The 20073-nt window shown below is 48.1% G+C and overlaps 1 protein-coding gene across 1 annotated transcript; it reads right to left on the bottom strand.

Moving 5' to 3' along the window:
* Nucleotides 1-709: 709 nt before the first annotated feature.
* On the bottom strand, nucleotides 710-18099 carry ATXN2L (ataxin 2 like). The gene is made up of 24 exons (XM_054992792.1): nucleotides 17955-18099; nucleotides 16930-17289; nucleotides 14715-14751; nucleotides 13923-13979; nucleotides 13383-13454; nucleotides 12904-13054; nucleotides 12680-12804; nucleotides 12495-12586; nucleotides 8870-9070; nucleotides 8439-8614; nucleotides 7704-7808; nucleotides 7406-7603; nucleotides 6945-7034; nucleotides 6664-6728; nucleotides 6304-6578; nucleotides 6146-6215; nucleotides 5755-5901; nucleotides 5525-5594; nucleotides 5227-5414; nucleotides 4993-5122; nucleotides 4773-4894; nucleotides 2794-3003; nucleotides 1289-1469; nucleotides 710-1136 (listed from the first exon to the last, which is right to left on the bottom strand). Exons 2-24 carry the CDS (start codon nucleotides 17178-17180, stop codon nucleotides 1087-1089), a joined length of 3063 nt encoding a protein of 1020 aa, XP_054848767.1. The 5' UTR covers nucleotides 17181-17289; nucleotides 17955-18099; the 3' UTR covers nucleotides 710-1086.
* Between the last annotated feature and the right edge of the window lie 1974 nt (nucleotides 18100-20073).

Genomic DNA, 20073 nt, shown 5'->3' with positions numbered 1-20073 from the left:
AGCAACCAGGATTTCTTAAAAGGACTCACTCCAGTTTTGTTTGCTACTATACTGTGATATAGAATACACTCCAGTAGCTTCATCTCCACCTAGTCATATAGTATAGTCATATCCAAGCTCTGAAATTCATGATGCAAAAACAAAGTTGTACTTCCACAAAATCATCTATTTAGTGGCAGTCAAGATCAATTCTACTACCTCCTTGTACTTGAGTTTTAACCACTGCTACACCAACTCTTCAGGAAGACTGTGCTAACCTGTATAATTTAGGTACATAGGGGATTACTAGAAATAGGTGGGTTGGATATTGGTCAATGTAGTAACATATCAGACCAGTAGTCCCATCTAGTCCAGCATACTATTTCACACAATGGCCAACCAGTTATCTTGCCTTGGAAATCCCATAGTCCTGGTCAGTTGTGACTTGATAGCGCACAAGTGAAGCACTTAAATGCTACCTAAGCGCTATACTCCTTTCCCAGTAATCCATATATAATTACACACACAGCTTCAGACTTATAAATGCAGCTCAAACTTAGTCCTTGCAAATGGTCCCTGAAGCCTGAAGACAAAAGTGATCTTGGAGCATCCTAATCAGCCCCCTCCTCACGACTTAAATCCACACATCATAAAGAACTTACAGGTTAGAAATTATCCCTCCACTCCACACAGTCACCTCAAGTCCAAAATTAGTTAGTTTAAAATTTTATTGGTTTTTTTTTTAAATTTTTAAATATTTTTACTTAATAAAAAGTCAAGGTTTGTCCATCTGGTCATGTCCTTGTCAAGTTAATGTGGGAAAGTGGCATTTGCTCTAAGAGCCTGAATGGAGTCATAAATAACAGAAAAGAAACCCTGCCCTTCTCAGGGGAAGGGGCCCTGCTCCATCCCGCTGGCTGACAGCGCCCCATGTGGGCTTCACTAAACCAACGGAAAGGAAGGTGCTTGGCGAGGGGGGGTCCAGACCGGGCCAGACTGCACCCCTCCAGGGGTCTCTGCCATAGGCATTAGGGCTGGCTCAGGCGTGGGGCCAGCAACTGAGCCAAGGCTGGCTGGGGTCTCAGGTCACAGGGAGAGGTGTGGACATCAGTTCCCAGGGGGGTGGAATGGAAGCTGCTGGGAAGGATGAGACTGAACTGGAAAGAGAAGAAAGAGTCAATGAGGAGAATGAAGCTGCAAACAGCCCAGTCACCCATCCCACCCACAGCCAAGACCCACGGCCTCCCCTACCCTCCAAAAGCAGTGGAGCGCTTCACCCAATTAAGCCCCCTTCATGCTTCTGACTCACCTTGGTGGTGCCCTATATAAGTGTATGGGGAGGGTGTGGAGGCTGAGAGAGTGGGCACACCGCTCTGGGGCACACCTCCCTGGGGAGGTCCACCATGGGTCTGTGAGGGATGCAGCAGCATGACCTGGGGAGCTCCAGGATGAGGGGGTGGGGCAGCTGCAATTCCAGTCTGAACATGGGCCTGTGGGAGAGAAAGTATTTCAGTCCATCTGCAGATCAATGTTCTCCCTGAAGGGGCATTTCAACAACAGAGTAGAGGCCAAAAGAGAAGCAGCAGCAGTCCAAATCCTCAAATACAGGGAGATATTTATTTGGCAACTGGTTCACTTGATGGAGCTGCAGTGTCAAGCTAGAATTCATTAAGACCTAAAATATATTTTTTCAAGAATGCTTGACAGTCCAGTGCTGCTTTGTAGTCCTCAATGATTGGATGGTACATATTTATCAGACCTGCTAAAATATGAGATGGTGTTAAATTGGAGCGTTTTAATGAGGGCAAAATTAAACTTAATAATTAATTACATATAGGAAGAAAGTAACTGCTACACCTGTCTAAGCAGCAGCATCAACACCATGCAGCCTTCTGAGTTGTCACTGCAGCTCCAGCACACAACCCAATCACAAAGTATGATTTTCAAGGCTCCAGCAAGGACTATTCAAATTCAGTTAAGGAACACAAAAAAGAACAAACCACATTCAAAGGAGAGCAGGAGCTCCAGTGCAGAGCCTCAGTGATTTCCTAGAATTAGTCTTGTGGGCCTTCAGATTAACTAGCTTCAAATGACCCAGGTCTCTACAAATACACATACAAACATACACCCCTGTTGAGGTGTATCTGCAAGGCACCAGACAAATGCAGGGGAGTCCCAGAAGATGGAACTGGTAACACACTCCCCCAAAAGAACAAACTGTCAGTCCTCTCAAGAGCAGGATCCAAAGTACCTGTGCACCTGCTGTTTGTCTCACAAACTCAGGAGTCCTTCCTTGCCTCTCCCATGACATTAAAGGGAAGGGGGCATTCAAATGATAGACAAAAAGAGGAATACAAACTGGCATAGTCAAATGCTGGATTTTAATACATAACTCTTAATGTTTTATTTTGTAACCCCTTCAGGCAGGTTCTCTAAAGAGGTGGCATAACTATTTCCCAAATAGACAGATAATTCGTTCCAGCTGCAGAAGGCATTTGGACTGCCTAGCTCCAAGCCACCTAAGACACAGGGCAGGAATCCTGCTTTATGACTGAGTTCTAAAAAGCCTTTAGGTTTTTTTTTTTCCATTTTCAACAACAGAAAATTTCTTTAGCGTAACGTAAGAGGAAGCAGATGAAGACAACGCTATAAAAATCATACACTTACAATAAATTGTTCTCTCTCACATCAGAACTAAGTAAGAGCTTCACACATGGTACACCATCTACAGAATACATCTGCAGATGTCTACTCAGGAGTTGCTGGCATAGCTATAGCTAGAATCTTCCCTCATCCAAAGGAGCATACACTCACCTGGGTTACATGGGCCATGTTGGTATAGCCATGCTGAAGCTGCTGGTGAGCATGGATGGCGTACACAGCCTGCTGGGGAAAGCTGCTCTGCGGAGACTGAGCACTTGGCCCTGGCGTTATGGAGGGGGGCGTAGCAGTCAGTGTGGCCGTGTGATAAAGGTTCTGTTGCTGCTGGGCGCTGGCCAAGTGGGGTGGCTGTCCAGCCTGGTGCTGTGGTGGAAGGCACAAGGGTCACAGTTTATTCCCTGGATCTACCCTCAAGCCATTTTATCCTCTCTTCTACAACAACCATACTACAAAGAATATTGATATCATGGTGATATGGAGTGTATCTTCATAAAACCAGAGACTGTCAAGTACATTTAATCTTGCTATTTATTCTTCATGCTTTCTAAGCAGTGATTGTAGAGGGAGGAAAGGTTGTTTACTTGTAAATCTTTCCATCACTGATAACATTGCTGTAAAAGTAGGTCAGGAAGCCTAGATTCCCAACTATCAGCACAAGATTCCTTGAAGGATAATCAATTTTAGTTAAAAGCTCTCACTAGGACGAAAAAAAAGAAAAACAGCAATGGCTGGCTGGCAAAACTACAAGACAGTTATGGAGGCTCCCCTTCTGCCTGCACATAACTGTCCATAAGTAACTAGGAACTTCCCTTTAAATGTCATGCGGGCATCTAGCCCTGCTGCTTGCAGAAGCAGTGACAACGTACCTTTCTTGTTCTGCTGCTTGGAGAAGAAACCTGGACTGAGAACTGTGTGCTTGACTCAAACAGAAAATGCATCGTGTGTTCAGGTCAATAAATATAAATGGCCTGTGACCATCCATCCATGGGAGTTTTCCCATGTTCCCCTCTGTTCCTGCAGGCCCTTCTGACTGCCAGGAAGATCAGCTGTGGGACCCCATAGGGAGGAACAGCTGCACAGGTTGGGGAGCCAGAATGAAGAGGAACTGGGGGGGGGTGAGCCTGCTCCTTTTTCTGCAAGTACAGCTCTGCTGAAGCAAGATGACTATTTTATCCCTTTGTCCCTCTTCATTCAGCTGCACGGCTACTCCTGAATGGGTCCCACAACCCGAGGAATGATCTTTCAGGTGGTCAAAAGAGGCTACAGAAACAAAGTGGAACATGAGATATAAGCCTCCATCAATGTCAGCATCCCCAATGAGAACATGAAGATGCCTCTTACTGAAAGACTGGTTGTCCATCAAGGTCATTACTGTCTACTCAGACTGGCAGTGGCTCTCCAGAATCTCAGGCAGAGGTCTTTCACATCACTGCCACCTGATCCTTTTAGCTACACATTCCAGGTATTGAACCAGAGACCTTCTGCATGCCAAGTAAATGCTTTACCACTGAACCGCAGTCTCTCAAAGAGAGAACTCAAAAGACTGCACATTTATATGCCACTGGGTTGGTTCCAATACATGAATTATATGGATTTATTGTCGAAGGCTTTCACGGCCGGAGAACGATGGTTGTTGGGGGTTTTCCGGGCTGTATTGCCGTGGTCTTGGCATTGTAGTTCCTGACGTTTCGCCAGCAGCTGTGGCTGGCATCTTCAGAGGTGTAGCACCAAAAGACAGAGATCTCTCACTGAGAGATCTCTGTCTTTTGGTGCTACACCTCTGAAGATGCCAGCCACAGCTGCTGGCGAAACGTCAGGAACTACAATGCCAAGACCACGGCAATACAGCCCGGAAAACCCCCAACAACCAATTATATGGATTGTTTTCTTGGCTTTTTGGACTTCATTTCACAGACATAACTCCAAGAGCTAATATAGACTGAAAGCCTCAGTCTTAATATACTAGACTACCCACCATCCTAAAATAGTTTTAGACTTTCAGGCCAGAGCTCCAAGGGACATTCCCAAAAACAAAAACAAAATGTGCAGGTTGCAAGAGCCAGACAAGCATTAAGTGCCTCCCACAACTAGTAACCTATTCCCTGTGCCCCCCACCCAGTTTCTTCCAATACCTGCACAGGGCTGGGGGCAGCATGTTGCGCTTGCTGTTGGTTGCCCGTGGGCGTGGTAGCTGGTTGAGGCTGATGTGGATGCAGCTGTGTGGCATGGTGGGGATACGACTGATGCACTGTGGCTGGGGAGAGAAGCAGCAAGCAGCAGTCAACATTGTGAAGGGAGGAAGGGGAGAATAAGCTCAGAGTGGGTGCATCTCCAGGCTCAGTGCAAACTCACCATAGAGCGTCTGGGGTGTAGGTTGCTCTGCTGGGGGGTACTGGGGAGTGGATGACGAGACAATGGCCTGGGGGTGGCTGCCGGATGTCATCATACGTGGGTTGCTCTGCAGCATGGGAGCAAAGACGGGCTGCGGAAGGGGGAATTGTGTGTGTTAGAACTAGAAGCATAACAGGATATTACCTGCACCCCAAGGTCTGTTTCTTTTTCTCACTGCTCCATTGTAACACGCACCTGCGAAGGGTAGTGTGCCATGGGCTGCATCATGGTGGGCTGCCCTGTGAACTGCTGGGGATTGTAAGAGATATATGAGGAATACGGCGTGGCAGCCACCAAGGGCGGCCCTGCAGCTGCTGCAGCCTGCATAATGGGAGGTGCTGAAGTCGGCTGGTGCTGGTCCGAACGCTGTGGAGGTAGGGAGCCTGTGCAGAAACAGGGAAACCAGGTTACACCTGTAAGTCCTTCCCAAACCATAGTGGAATGAAAGACCCTAGCTCAAGGGTCTTGTCAGCCCTTTCAGAAATCCACTTACCTTTGGCTCGGTATTTCCCTTGCTGTCCAGGCACTGAATTGGAAACAGGATACGGGTACATCTGGGGTGCCTGTAGCAGATGGGGCAAACCTATTAACCCTACAGCTGCCCCATTCCCCCACCCCACGTTGTAATTTGAAAGGAACTAAAGGTTATGTAGCTGAACGCTTTGCTCAAAGACAGAATCAGCCCCACAGGGGAACACTGCCACAGAACTATCCCCTCCTCACCTGCACAGCTGGGCTCATGTGGATCTGTGGGATGTAAGAGATGTATTGCGGACTGTACATGCCACTTTGCCCCGGGGTGATCACTGGGATGGAGGGTGTAGAGTGGGTGCGTGGTCCTGGTGAAGTAGGTGTACTTGTCGACTTGTTCTAAGTGGTTAAGAAAAATAAACATACAAACCCAGAACATTAACTATTATTAACAGTTAAAGAAACAAAATCATCAGTTTTTTACTAATAATATATTGCTACAGTTCAACTTAGTAATTATATGCTTGCCTTTCTTTTGATCATTTCAAGACCCAAGTCGATGAAGATTGAAGAACAGATCTCATTCCTGTCTTCCCACCCATGCAAGCATAGTCACTCCAGGGTTTGTGTCCCACTTACTCACCACAGTCAGAAGCGTCTTTGAGGGATTGAATTCTTTTGCATTTGGGTTCAGTGTTGACTTTTTCACCTGCCTGAAGAAAAAGTATAGCAGAAATGAGATGAGAAAACCACAAGGATATGCAGCACCAACACGTGCTGTATTTCCCTTCAATTACTCACTCTGAGACAGGGCCATCTTCCTTGTCATCTGTGTCACTTTTGCCCGGAGGGCTCGCTGTCTGGGTCTGACGCTCCATGCCTTCACAGGGCCCCTTCTCCTCCTTGCCACTACCCTCAGACAGCTCTAGATTGGGTTTGGGGGATTCATCAGGAACTTCACCAGTGCCCCCTGCTCCCACCAATGCTTCTGGGGGTTTGTCCTTCACTTTCCCTTCAAGGGTCTCCTTGGGCCGGAAAGGGTCCAGTGAGGCTTCTGAGGAGGAGCTGGGCTGAAGCTGGAGAGGAAGATGGTGTAACAATTATGGCCAGGTACACACATTCTATCCTCCTCACAAAGGGCATGTGAACAGCCACCCTCACCTTGAACTGGGCTCCAAACTTGCGCAATTCCTCCAACTGATTCCTTTTCTGCTCATTTTGGAGCCCTAGAACATGGCAAGCGCATCAAGAGAATCGAATAAACAAACGAACAAGAGCTTAGAGGCCCCATACCCTATTATCATAAACATACAGCAGAATTATCCATGCTGCTCAGAAACTGCTGTGTTAATCCCCCCAATATTAATCCCCCCAATATTCCTCTCAGAAACTGAGTTTTCAAAAGAGGACTAAGAGAACAAGCAAAACACCCTGTCACTAACCTTTGCTGGCCTGTTTAACCAGGTCTGAGGACCCCATAACTTCCAAGGTCCTGCTGGGTTCTTTGGTGGCAGAGCTAGGCACCTCTTTAACTGGGGATGGGGGACGGAAAAAGCAATTAGCATCATACTCCCAAGAGGCATCACAAAGACAGAAGCTATTTCCAGAGGTCAGACCTGAGAATAGACTATGTGCCTGTGGCTCATCCACTTTCTTAAACTGAAAGAGAACAGCTTTGTTTACCCCTTTAAGTTCAAACAACTGATTAAAGCTAGTGCATCTGAGAAGGCAGCCTGTTTCATTAGGGAATGTCTGGGAACCAATCAGGCTTCATGCTCTGAGAAAGGACAAACCACCAAGAGGAAGGTGTGCCTGATTTAATTTCTTGCAACCGTCCATCTGTGCAAAGTCTGCCTGATTGCCATTGGACTAGACCTGCTTCACCTTCAGTAAGAATGCTTACCCTCAACAGCAGCTATAGGAGCAGATGTCAAGACCTTGGGCGAAGGCGGGGTTGGGGAAGCACTAGGCTCCAAGGCAGTTCTTGATTCAGAGGGAGATGTAGGAGCAGCAGGAACTGCTGATCCCACTGGAGGATCCTGGGAGGAGACTGGCACAGCCGAGACAGACTTGGGAGAACGAGGAGGATAGAGACGGCCCACTGTGTGGAAAGATATCAAGTGATGTGAGCACCATCCCATGAGCACATACTTCTCTTTCCCAGGTCTAGGAAAATAATCTGTTGGTTCCACTATCAATACCTGTTGGAGATGCAGCTGAGACTTCCATTGGGCGGCTTGAAGGGGAAGACAGAGTCTTGGCCCCCCGAAGGGGCCGCTGGGACTTTGGAGACATTCTAGATGGACCTAGAATGCAACAAACAAGCAATGAGAGAAGTACACCAAATAGACATGTGCTATCTGCAATTCTCCTTTGCTGGAGAAAGGTGGAAAGTTCATCATTTACCACAACCAAGAACAATGAAAAAGCCACGTTAAAAGGAAAATAATAATAAAAAATTTATATACTGCCCTTCAGGACAACTTAATGCCTACTCAGAGCGGTTCACAAAGTATGCCATTATTATCCCCACAACAGAACACACTGTGAGGTGGGTGGGGCTGAGAGAGCTCCAGAGAGCTGTGACTGCCCCAAGGTCACCCAGCTGGCTTCAAGGGGAGGAGTGGGGAAATCAAACCCAGCTCTCCAGATTAGAGTCCCGCACTCTTAACCATTACACCAAACTGGCTCTCAGTAAATTAAATGAAAGTAAATGAATCAAAACTGACCACAGTCACCATCATGAATGCAAAGGCGTATGTGTTGCAAAAGTAAATGAAAGCCTCCATGGGGAGAGATTCCAAAGCCACCTGAGATAGCTTTTCCCTCTGTTTAAGAGTTACACTCAGTAGTTACTGAGTCCCTTTTGTTCCACAGAGACAGCTGCAACAAACTATTCAGATTTCCCATTTCCAAGCCTAAGAGTTCAACCTCACCTCCATTGATTCCACGCTGCTCAGGAATGGAGCCCGGGCTGCTGTCTGAATGATGTCCACTTCCACGGGGTGGTAAAGAGCCCATGCCTGGCCTCCCACCACGAGAACTGCTGCAGCGCACACCTCCTCGTGTACCTTCTCTGACACGCTGAGGAAGTGGTATGTATTTGCCCTCTCTGGAAAAACATAACACACTGTGATGTGGCACAAGGGACCACAGCCACCATCATGAATGCAAAGGCTTATGTGTCACAAAACTTCCAGGCACTGGCTTTAAAGAGCGGACCTTGGTATGCTTTTCTTTTATCCCAAAGGATGCAATCTGAACCAGCAGCAAACGAAAACCATGAATGCCAGATACTAGTATTCTGCTGCTGGATTAAACCCAGCTCGTCATTTTCACCCTTCTCACTTAGCTGTCACTATCTCACCTGGATGCCAAACTAGGGCTGTCCCTCCCTGACACTTGTCTTTGCACGGAGCTGTGCTTCTCTTCTTCTGTGCGTCCATCATCATTCTCAATGGCGATGCGTTGCCGGTATTGTGGATTTGATTCAATCTCCCGAGCCAGCTGGGCAGCCCTAGCCTCCCGCTGCCGGAACTCTTCTGAATTATCTTTTTCAAGAGGCACCCTACCATGCAGAGACAAACGAAGTGGGGTTAGGCAAATATATGGTGCCTACTCCTCTTCTACAGACATGTGTCTGTTGTTCCATCTGGAACAGAAACACTCTGCCAAATTCAGCTTTAGAAGGCGGCACTGAAGCTCCCAGCAGTTTAAGATCTTTGTCTGGCCTATAACAAATCTGCCAGCCTCAGATGATGGTCTATATCCAATCAAGATTCGGCTGACACCTTCCACTTCCCATACAAGTGTGCACTCTAAAATTAAGTTTCAACTTGCAAAGAAACACACAATTTTCCTCAACAATGAACACAGTCAATCTGAACAAATACTAGAAATGAAAAAGTAGTTATAGCTTTGCTACACAGCCGTCGAATCATTAACAGTGTAATCATAATGGGAGGGTGGAAAGTGCACAGAAGAGGACTAAGGCTTACACGGGCGCAACCCTTCCTTCCACCGGCGGGGAGGTGTGCTACCACAGGCGGGCTGCCGCCCGTGGCCACTTTGAGCGGCCAAACCAATAAGTAAGCAGGGTGCAAGTCCCTGCATCAGCGCTGGAGGGGGTGGGCCGCAAGTTAGTCGGATTCTTAAGCTGCCCCAGGCCCGGGAATGTCCCTTGCAGTGGCAGTAAGTTACACCACAAAAAAAGGAGGCATAGCCCATAGGCGCCCATTGAACAGGAAAACTCGAGCCCCTCTCCCGGCACTCAGTCCTGCCCATGCTGCCTGAATGGGGCATAGGATGGCGACTACCATGTGGACCAATCCACATGTGCTTCCGGGGTGGGTGAGCCCCCCTCCCCACACCCAATCACCTGCCCAGGCATCCTACAAAACCTTCAGCTGTGCCACCCATGCTCGAGTAAGTGGGCAGGCAGCCGGAGGCTCTGCCCGTCAGCCCTGTGCAGTGGGGACTTTGTGTGCGAGGCAGGAGAGTGAATGTTCATGGTGGTGGGCCATGAGTGAACTGGGGGACTTAGAAGACAACTGGGAGCACTTTGCACTCACTCATGAGAAGAGAAGCAAAGTCCAAAATGTCTGACTGACTAACAGTAACCACTCAAGTCCCCTTGCAGGTTATCTGACTCTGGAGTCCCAGCTCAGCAAGGAGCAAGGGAGCACTGAAAGGTGAGGAGGAGCTGGGGTGGTGGCTAACCCGGCTCGCTGATTTGTGCCAGCTGCCCTCCTCATCTGAACTCTCCTGACCGTCAGCCTCTGCAGGTGAGGCTCGGGGGGCGGGGGGGCACAGCGGTAGTGCCTGCCTGCCACGGAGGCAGTTGCCCAGAAAACTAGTCTTGACACAGCCATTGGGGGGGAGGGCGCTACCAGATACCCATTCAGGGGCTCTGTTCAGACTCCCTCAGCCAGGGCTCCTCCCGGCAAAGGAAGAAGTGCAGCTGTGGGTCGAGCTGACTGGGGGTCCAAAACTCCCTGTTGCTGGAGGTTGCTCAGCCCCTTAACTTTCTCCCACACAGGAGAAGAACATCCCGATGCAGAGCGCTGTCTCGCCAAAGGGTCATGCATCATGTGGTTGCGAGCTGCACCTGTGGAGCTGCTGCTGCAGCTCTCAATCATGGACACCCACCCAGAATGCTGCAGATTGGGCTCAGCCTCGGCTATGGACCAGCCTGGGTCACTTGCAATACATGTCTCTGTTTCCCTTGCAGGCAGGTCACAACTCGTCCGAAAGACCACAGAGTATGGCTGTCCCAGCCCCCCATAAGTCTCTGTGAATGTCATTCAGGTCCAGCCCAGGGAGCATTTCCCAAGGCAGCCTGCATCTTACCCACACCCCCACGAGGGCAGGATGAGTGATGGATTTTGCGGCTCTGAATGCTGCGCAAACTGCCTTTGCTCCCTTTCCAGCCAAGGGACATTGGCAGAAAACACGTCCAGAGGACGTCTGCGCCTTTCCCAGTTTAATAAAATTTGTTGAAAAACAAACTGCTGTCTCTTTGCTCACTTCCCTGACATTAACAGTAGCTGCCCCATCAGGATGTCTTTTTACACATCCCCGAAAATGTTTCCTGATTCACGGCTGGGATGGATGGGGTGGGCTCTGCTGCCGGGAGGAACAGGTGTCAAGTGGCACCCCATCCAGCTTCCCTGCCCCCTTCCTCCCCTCAATTTAACTTCAGGCAGTGGGGTGAGAATTGAAATGTGGCCCATGAATGTCTGACAGGGTGAGGGGGGGGGGGATCCACTGAGGACTTTCACTCTCTGACGGACTGAGATGCTGGCATCTGATAAGCCAGGCAGATAATCGCTGCATGAGGAGGAAGGGGGAAAATTGCCACTGGGAGGTGGAGGATGTGGAGCAACATCTTGGGATCACCGAGGCTCCTCTTCTGGGAGAATGGACCACTCCTCCTCTCTGTTTGTGGAAGTAGGGATGGACTTGGGAAATCTGACGTGGGGAGGGGATCGACAGTGGCCCCCGGAGCAGTTTCTCTGCTCCTGAGGGCTGTCAGTCCACTCTGTGGGGCATGGCTCTCGAGGTCCAACCTGCGTTCTCGCATTGTGGTGATGCAGTGATGTGTTTAAATGGTGCCGCCGCAAATCTGTGGGTGCTTTTCACTCCCTTCTGGCCTCTTGTGTGGTTTCCAATGGGCATTCCTGTCACTCATTGAAGAACCAACCCCCTTGCCACCTGCCTCTCCAGAACCTGGGGGGTGATCCCAAGTGCTGCAGGCTGGGAGTGTAAACCCTTCTAAGAACTCCCTGGGCAACGGGATAGGAAGTGGTCATGAAGGTTAAAGGCTAACACTTCCTTACAGGGCCCAGAGTCTCTCTGATACTATCTGACATGCTTTTGTGACTATATTCCTGACTGCAGCACAGATAAATAGGTCAACATTTAGCTATCCATGTAAATCCCTTACAGCTGATGGTCCCTCAAACCTCATCCTCAATGACAAATACAACCAGACCAGTAACAGGGAGCAGAAGTTTTAGCTCACTTCACACAAACACTACTAGCAACAGAAGCTGGGTAACAGTTTCAATGTGAAAGAGTTAAGAACCTCTCCTACCAACAAAACTCTGGCCATCAAAAACACCAAGATCCTTGATCACTTCTGACTGATGATAAACATCTTGATGAACAGACATGGATGCACGGATTTTCATAAGAGCACTGAAGCTGTTGACTGCATCCAAAGGTCAAGACCAGCATCCTGAATAAACTTTGTCAATCAGTCCATTATCCTTCCCTTGCCTTATCGCTTTTTACTCATGGGTCAGTGCCTTGCAGGGACTGACTATAGTAACCATTGGGGACTAAATGACAAGGGGGGGGGAGTATTGACTAGTTTGGAGTTCCGCTTTTGTCCCTAGCATGTTTGCTAGACAGGATTCAACCAGCATCATGTCCTATCTCACCCCTGTCTCCTGGACTCCCAAACCCATACATGACTGAAACTGACTCACGTGTAAGAGGAGAGGCTACTATCATAGGTGGTCTTCACACCATAATTTTCCTCGTTGAACTTGAACATCTCATTTGGGTCCCAGCCATTAGACTGAAATGAAAGACAGCAACCCTTTTAAGCATTTTGGTCAAAATAACAGCCAGCAAGGAACCAGCCTCAAGAAAGACAGAGTAGGACATTTACCATGTCAGATTCCAAGTCATAATCATCGCTGTTGCTGTCTCCCCCTTCCCAGCGTTGCAGAACCTTCTCCTTGTGCTCCCCATTCACTTTTGAATTCATGGCGATGGCAGAATCTGTGAACTTATCTAGGGCACAGAACAGAGGAGATGGTCTAGAAGCGAAGGTTCCAACCTTTCAGGCCCAGGCTATGTACCATACCTCAGGAGAGTGGCAGGATGCATTACCTTTGGTGGCATAGTTAAAATCAATGTTGTGGAAGTGCACAAGCATAACGTCGGCAGGCTTGAAGACCATCGTGTCCACAATATCCTCCCGTTTGGGCCCTACTGGCTGATCAGGCACCTTCTTGTGCACGGCATCCACAGCCAGCTCAAACTGCAGAAATAATCCATACATCACATGCATCACATCCTGTCCAAACGGGAGTTAATGGAGGAAGGAAAGACCTAGCCCGATATTCAGAATAGATAACGCAGTTGCCCTTGCTTCCTCGTACATGTTGTCATCCGCCCTGAGCCTGCTCACAGGGAGGGCAGAATACAAATATGATATAAAATAAATAAATAAATAAAACATTGCCCACCATGGAACCACTGGAACTGTGAGCATTGCTGTATCACACCAGTTCACGGGCCCACAGAGTTCTAGGTATTACCAACTTAATTCTTAGCTTCTCAAAGCTACAAGCAAGCCAAGCACTCACCTTGGAGCTCACAGTTTTAAAAATTCCCTCAAACGTGCTTCCATTTTTCACCTTTACATCACATGTAGAGCCCTAGGAAGGGAACAGCAGAAAGACAGTAACATTAAGGCAAGGTAGAAAGGTTTTTCTAGTTGTAGTTCACCACACTCTTCTTATTCACCTGGCTCTTCACCTACTGCATGCAGAAAGAGGAAAACCAGCACAGAAGATTAATACTACTAGAGTAAGTGATTCAGATTTTACCACACCCTTGAATATACCATTTGGGCAACTAATCAACAACACTCCTGTTAGGGTTGCAGGTAACATCCACACAGACATTGACAAAACCCTCTATCTGGAAGCACCCTTAAAGCTAATCCAAACGAAAGGAAAAGAAATACTCAGGTTAGCTTTATGTGACTTGCAAGGCTTTCCACACCAAGAGAAAACTCCTTAGACTAGAAAAAACTCCTTTGAATACTATCTTTTTATTGCATGTTTACCCACCCATTTTACCTATCCTTCAAATTCTGTACCCTTCTCTCTTATTTCACTCACCACAACAGCTGTCAGGAAATGCAGCATTCGGGAATTGTTATAGACACCCTCAAAGACCTAAACATAAATGTAGGAAAAACAAGGCTCAGTAGAAAACTTACAAAGTTTTATTGCCCTTTATAACTGTTCTAGCACTTCCAATTGTTGACCATTCAGCAGCAGGACCTAGAACAGTCAACATCACAATGGAAAACACTTTTTAACCAACTATATCTCACTATGAAAGCTGCAAATGAAGAGTTTCTCCTCCCCCCCTTTGGTTGATGCAAGCAGTTTTCTCTGGTAGTCAGAAGTTCAGGCCACTGGGGAATGGTACTGCAGCAAGTCCTTTGACAAAGAACCAGAACTAGAGACAAAATCCCAATATTTTCTAACTAGGCAGGCCGTAACCAAATGCTGCTTCGGAAATCCAATCAATCTTGTTCACATGGTTAATGGTTTCAATTCTAGTTTCTATGCTTAAACACAACCAAACAAGAGGCAGCAGGGTCATTATTAAGAAGTGGCCTCTTTTGCATCTAAAAGATGACCAAATAATATTATTCCAAAATTCTGAAGGAAACCTAAGTTAAAAAACTCTCATCTTAAATTGTATCTAAAATTACATTGGTTTCATGCCAGACAGCATGTAGACTACTACTAGCAAGAGAAGGTGGACATGCACAAATCTCAAGAACTGACTATAGTTTGGTTCAAGGGCGCAGGTGTCATTTTGTAGTTGTAGAAGCCTTTACATGCAAAAATGGCGTGGCTTGGGAAGGCTCAGGCTCTGGTCAATGATTTGATACTTACAGGAGACTGTGGAGGTCCTTTGCCTGTGCTCTGGCCTCTGAAAAAGAAAGAATAAGAGATAAGTGGGACTCCCCAGAAGGGGATATACCCGCCACACAGGCATATTAATAGACTATCTTCCATACACTGTATCATCATTCACGATAAAACTTAATTTGTCCCCCAGGGTTCTAAACAGGCATGATACGTTTTACAGTGGAGAAAGTGAGAGATGGAGCTCCTAAATCAGCTACTATCTAGGAATAGAAATCCCCTCTCTTCATAGCATAAGATGAAACAGAGCATACATAGGGTACACTGTAAGCAGCATCACCCTCAGTAAAGAGGTAGGAGACCACTGCAACCAGAGTGTGGAATTTATCTTCCAGGGTACCTGCCCCAAGATGCAAAGAAAAGTATTTAGTCAAGAGTCTTGACACCTTAATTACTCTTTTTATGGAAAGGATGCTAGACAGGGTTCCTTATGGGTCTTATCCATACAGCTAACTTTTCAGTAGTTCATATGTCAATTAGGTTTACAACAATTATCAGGTAACTTGTGGGAATTCAGCTAAACTGGGCAGAAAGTTATGCCACAGGAAGAGGGAAGTCATTCAACTGGAAATAATATGGCAACCAAAGTCAACTGAAAAAGAAAAGAGGAGTTTACACTAAATCATATCCTGACACATACACTTTGCTTTCTTCTATAAAAGCGTATGTAAGTACAAAGCTTTTCCTTGTTTTTAACATTCGGCAGGAAAAATACACCCACACCATGTTTTTCAACTTCTAAAAACTGATACTACCATGTGACTTTGAAGGGGTTTTCCAGTCACAGATTGCCCTGTTCCTCCTTATATTGACCAGGCTGAATGAACTACTCGCTTCATTGCAACTGGAAATGTAGCTACTTCCTTTAATGCTATACAACTTGAAGAAGGGAGCTCTAACTTTCAAAAGCTTATATTCTAAAAAACATATTGGTCTTGAAGATGCCACTGACTCATATCCTGCTGTTCTAATGCACGGATCTGTGCATTTGTGACTGTTCATCAAATTGTACCTAAAAGTACAACTTGAAGGTGGGTAACAGGTGTAAACAGTAGATTACCTTTACAAGACCCTTTTATCTAAATCCTCTAGTATGCCAGTAATGTCTTTGGGATGGTGAGTAGATTCCAGTGCTCTCCTCTATGTGCAGCTAACGTAAAAATGCACAGTAACTAGGCAAAGATGTTAACCATTCTATCTGTAACACCCATCATTAAGTCTCAGACTTAAAGGCTCTCATATCCCTTTCCTTCATTTTATCTTCACAACAACCCTGTGAGGCAGCTTAGGCTGCAAATGTTTAACTGGTCACTCTGCAATCTTCCACAAGGTGGAGATATGAACCTGGGTCTTCCACATCTTAGTCCAGATCTGACACAGTAAACACGTCTATCTTTTACAAAGAAGAGCCTTAGAATCTTGGAAGGTAACCTAGTTACCCTACTGGAATAAAACTTTTGTTTGAAAAGATAATTTTTCATTCATTTAATGGCTATAAATAGAATACATAGCTTTCTGGAATGCTGTTTCAGATGGGTAGCTGTGCCCTAAAAGACCAAAATTTGGGTCCAAGAGCACTTTAAAGACCAACTAGATTCCCAGAGTAGGAGCGTTCAAATAGTCAAAGCACCCTTCTTCAAATACTAAAGAATTCTGAAGAACTTTAACTCTAGAAAGCTCCTACCCTGGAAGTCCAGTTGGTCCTTAAGGTGCTCCTGGACCCAAATCTTGCTTTTCTGGAATGTGTCCATATGATAATAATATTGTGTTTATATATAGCTATTCTAGACATAGTATTCCACTCAGAGGTGAACAAAGTCAGTGTTATTTTCCCCACAATACAGCTGGGGCTGAGAGGAAGGGTTTACCCAAGGCCACCTGCAGAGCTCAGGGCATGAGTGGGATTCGAACCCTAGGAAACTTAAACAGGGAGCATCGTTCTCACAAGTCGGCTCTTCCGTGTCTTAACCCTCATATACCGGAAGCGAATGGGATCAGCAGCATCCAACCATTGGACCGGTATCGCGAACTCCACTTACCAGGCAGCAGCTCGATCCCCTCTTTCCGCCCGAGTTCTTTTCAACCCTTCTGAGACGGGAGCGCGCGAACACGTGCGCGCGCAACCTCTCTTCCCTTCCTCCCCCCCCCCCCGAAGATTCCCGGATGTCTGAAGCCCGTTTACCTGGTGCCGCTTCCTCCAGGGGGGCCTCCTGCTCCGCTGCCGGGGGGCGCCACCGTGGCGGCTCTCACTCCTCCCGCGGCGCCGGGGCTGAGGCTGCCGTTCGGGCTGGCGGGGGGAGGGTTGGGCTTGCGCGAGGCGACTGCGGCGGCAACGGCTGGCGGAGGCGGCGGCGGTGTCGGCGTGGTGGGCGGTGGGCCCGAGGCGGGAGAGCCGGGCTGAGGGGAGGGCGGCGGCAGCGGCTGCTTCAACATGGCGGCGGCGGCAGCAGAGGAAAGGCCGGGCGCCGCTCTCAACCCCCCCTCCCCGCGAGAGCACCGAAGGGAGGCTCGCTGTCCTCACTCGGCCCCGCTTCGGCACAGCCTGAGGGAGCGGGAAGGGATTCCTTGAGGGAAAAGGAAACCACGAACTGCCGCCGAGAACGACGACTCAAAGCCGACGCCGCGCGCGCGCGCCTCCTGGCCCGGAAGGGGAAACGAGAAGGCGAAAGGGAAGGACCAAGACGGGGCCGGCAGCCGAGAAGGCACCGAAGGTCCTTCCCTACCCCCACCTCCAATTTAAACCTCAAAAACGCAGGCGTGCCTTCCCCCTCGTCTTCCTTGTGAGGGAAAAAAGAGAAATGCGAAACGCCGCCGCACGTAGGCTGGGCCGCAAACGCAGGCCAGGAACGCGTCTTGCGTGGCGCGCACTCTGCTCTGTTTCTTGAGGGAGAGGGCGGGCGCGCGCTCCCCCTGCGGTGGTTGATGGGGGAAGAGGTGAAGGAAAGAAGTCGAAAAAGTCTCGAGGGCGCCAGCCAATCAGAAGGCGGCAGCGCTGGAGCGGAGGGCGGTTGGGGGAAGGGAGGCCCGTGAGGCCAGTCAAGAGCGAGCGCGCAGGGAGAAAGGGGGAAGGGGCTCTGCTAAAGCGCGCGCGCGCGCGAGGGAAAGGGGAAAAAACGAGGAGCGGGGAAAGTGGTGTAGTGATGCTAGCGTGGAGGGGGCCTCGACGGCAACGGTCTCAACCCCCCCTTTCCCCCCGTTCTTCCTTACACTTCGGGTTTCCGTATCTTAGCGGGAGCGCGCTGGCTCGTTGAGGAGAGAGAAGGGGCGGGAGGAAGGTAATGGGGGGATCCTGCAGGCCCGCGCGAACGAGGAGAGGCAACCCGGTTGCTGCACAATGAGTCCCTGGTGGAGGGCAGGGCTTTGCCCAGCGCGCGCCCGCCTTGCCGCGCACGTCGTCCACTGCCGCCGACGCGCACTCTCCACGTGATCGCAGGCGTGCTCGACCAATCGGGGAAAGGGCGGCCGTGTGATTGGAACAGCCGGCCAGGTTTTCGCGTCCCGCAGTAATGGGCTCGCGGCTTCAGTGCACATGCGCAAAGAGAAACAAAGGCTCTGCCTTCCTTGTTTCCGATCATCTCGACGGACGCATGTGCAGAAAGAGGCGGGAGAAGAAAAGCCGCGCATGTCCCCTTATTCCTGGTTGTCGGAGAAAGTGCACGGGTGTTTCGGACTGCGCATGAGCGAGAGGGTGGGGGAACGGGCGGCTGAGACCAAAGCTCCCGGATGTTACCCCGAAGATGGTTGACCCCGAATGACCCCGATTCCTCAATGTCACATGGGTGACGGTTATAGCCTGGCCTCAGTGACCTCAAGGGCGATGTGATCCCTTTTGCCAGAGACCGGGGGGGGGGGGTTGAACAGTTGGAGGTCATTGAGGCTTTACGAAAAAATGCTATTTTCCCCATGTTTTTGTAATGTTTTAAGTTCATACGGTGAGCCACTTCTGCCACTTCTTGTGTGAGAAAAGTTTGCAAGATCTGAGCAAGTCTCTTAATGATAGGGCATTTTGTAGGCCTTTCCTTCATTGGGTGGCGATAGGTCAGAGGCGACTTGATGGCACATAATACACACGCCGGGCACACACGTTACCTCAAAGATCGTTTATATGGCAGGTTTATTTGTAGAGATGTATCAGACATCCCTCTCCACGTCTTGAGTCTGAGGAAATAACAACAGCGTTTAAAAGGTTTTAAGTAAATAATGTTTTCTCATTCTGTTTACACAGCTATTTGCGCCCCCAAAGACTTTAATTGAAAAAAAGATGGGCAGGGAAAGGATAACATAAAAATATCTAATGCTTGCTGAATCTAAAGTACAAAAGAATGTTGTGGGAAAGTAATTTATTCCCATCTGAATTTTTTAATTTTGTTTTAAAGTTCTTGTTTTGTATTGTGGTATAATCAGTTGTTTTATTCTGCTTTAAGAATCTTTTGATTGAAAAAGCAAGTTATAAATCAGGTTTTTTTAAAAAAAATGTTTTAAGACATTGCCTGTAAGTACAAGGTGTCTTGTACTTTCATCCAGAGCATTCGTACCTGATGTCTCCCTAGGAATTCAGATTGGGGATTTGTAGCCTGTTTGAGGACTGCGGCTGGAGACTTGCAGTTCTTAAGGGAACTGAAAGTGGCATAAGTGGCATTTTCCTATAATGCCATATGCACTAGTTTCCTTTTCCTCATTCTTGCATCAGAGGATTAGGCAGGTTTTTAAAATAGTACAAAATCCTACCAGATCCGTTTCCAGAGATGAAAGTAGAATATGGACATACCAAAAACAGTGATTTTTCAAGCCATCTCCAGTTTTTGGAGGGAAAGTCCCAAAACATTGGTGAATTCATCCTGTTGTACACATGGAGACCCTGATCCTCTGCATACTTGAACATGTCTCATTGAGTTCAGCAAGACCAGTTCATCCAACCCCTACTGATTCTGTCATCATAAAGCTGATGGTTGCTACTCCCCTGATGCAGAAGGTTAGAATAGTGAGCCTGCTTTTGAAGACTGTAGGGACCCTATCGCTGGGCCAATTTGCTTCTGGGACCAACTCAAGGTGCTGGTATTGACCTTTAAAGCCTTATACAGCTCAGGATCTGTATACCTTGAAGGACCGCCTACTCCCATACAAACCTACTCGTCCACTTCAGTCTTATTTGGAGGCTCTGATTTGGTGCCCCTGTCATCTGATGCTACATAGGTGGCAACCCTCTTGCAAGTTCTCTCTTCAATGGAAACTCTTGAGCTGGGAGAGGAGGTTCTGCCTTCACTCTGGCGAGAAAGAAGAGAGGGGAGAGAGGTGCAACATTGTCTCTATTCGCACTGCACCATTT

This window comes from Eublepharis macularius, chromosome 12, assembly GCF_028583425.1.
Source record: "Eublepharis macularius isolate TG4126 chromosome 12, MPM_Emac_v1.0, whole genome shotgun sequence".
Taxonomy (NCBI): domain Eukaryota; kingdom Metazoa; phylum Chordata; class Lepidosauria; order Squamata; family Eublepharidae; genus Eublepharis; species Eublepharis macularius.
This window is presented reverse-complemented; position numbering and strand designations above follow the sequence as displayed.

What these genes read in the sequence shown, in the direction of transcription:
- ATXN2L (XM_054992792.1), bottom strand. Translation starts at nt 17,180, where the DNA reads ATGTTGAAGCAGCCGCTGCCGCCGCCCTCCCCTCAGCCCGGCTCTCCC. An exon ending in GCAGCGTGGAATCAATGGAG is followed by an intron (nt 7,809 to 8,438) that starts GTGAGGTTGAAC and finishes GTTGCATTCTAG; the next exon opens with GTCCATCTAGAATGTCTCCA. An exon ending in GGTTAAACAGGCCAGCAAAG is followed by an intron (nt 6,729 to 6,944) that starts GTTAGTGACAGG and finishes GCCATGTTCTAG; the next exon opens with GGCTCCAAAATGAGCAGAAA.